The sequence below is a fragment of the Bison bison genome, unplaced genomic scaffold (genome assembly GCF_000754665.1).
Source record: "Bison bison bison isolate TAMUID 2011002044 unplaced genomic scaffold, Bison_UMD1.0 scf7180017864180, whole genome shotgun sequence".
In the NCBI taxonomy this organism is placed as follows: Eukaryota; Metazoa; Chordata; class Mammalia; order Artiodactyla; family Bovidae; genus Bison; species Bison bison.
Genome location: NW_011494752.1, coordinates 6,967,590 through 6,968,382, shown reverse-complemented (window position 1 = coordinate 6,968,382; position 793 = coordinate 6,967,590). Strand labels below are relative to the sequence as shown.

General features: G+C 64.3%; 1 protein-coding gene across 1 annotated transcript in view; it reads right to left on the bottom strand.

Annotated features, from left to right (window-relative positions):
* Positions 1–793, bottom strand: part of XYLT2 (xylosyltransferase II) — a 21,121-nt gene that overhangs the window by 6,249 nt on the left and 14,079 nt on the right. Inside the window, exons 4-5 of the mRNA XM_010843157.1 lie at positions 500–793; positions 46–221 (exon numbers count right to left, since the gene is read on the bottom strand). Of these exons, the coding sequence (XP_010841459.1) occupies positions 46–221; positions 500–793 (470 nt within the window). The remainder of the gene's footprint in view (positions 1–45; positions 222–499) is intronic.

Genomic DNA, 793 nt, shown 5'->3' with positions numbered 1-793 from the left:
GCCCTCCCCACTCAGATGCCCTGTCTCCCTGGCCATAGCAGGTACCTCGTCCACATGGACATAGAAGAAGTGCTGCTTGTGGTACACAGCCTTGAGGAGACGCTTCAGCTGGCGGATGGCACGGCCATGAACCACCAGCATGTAGGCGATTCGTACTGGGGGGCCATCTGCGGGCTGCTGGGCCCGGACCTCGTCCCACGGGATGCCAGGGCTCATCTTTCCTGAGAGTAGAAAACAGGGGCATCAGTAAGGTCCCGCCCCAGGTCACAGGGTGGAGACAAGATGGGAAGAGGGAGCTGCCTGCTGTCCAAAGGAGGAACCCCGGACGTAGAGCCCGATGCTCCGGGCCCCAGGTCCACTTCAGCCACTTAGTGCACTCATCCCCAACTTGGGCAGCGAGGCGTGCCCTTCCAGGCTTTCATCCCTGAGAAATGGGGGCGGGGATCCCTGCCGAATACCCTCCTGGGCCCCCACTTCTCTGCCTGTGCTTGTCTCTTACCAGCCCGCTGGCAGTGCCGGGGCACAGCCTTGGGCATGAGGCTCCCGGCCTGGTGCAGGCACACCACGTTAGCGATCTCCTGCTGGCACTGCTTGGAGCTGGCCCGGGCCAGTGCAGACAGAGCGTCCTTGCCAACGATCTCGCATTTGGGTGTGAAGCTGTTGTCTGTGGGCTGGGGGGCGCCCTCCACACTCCCCGTGTCTCCATGTGGGAAGCCAGCCGCCCCAACCAGCGCCTCCTCAGCCGCTGCCCCGCTCAGGTTCTGGCGGCCTGGGGCCTCTGGGGGTGGGGTGG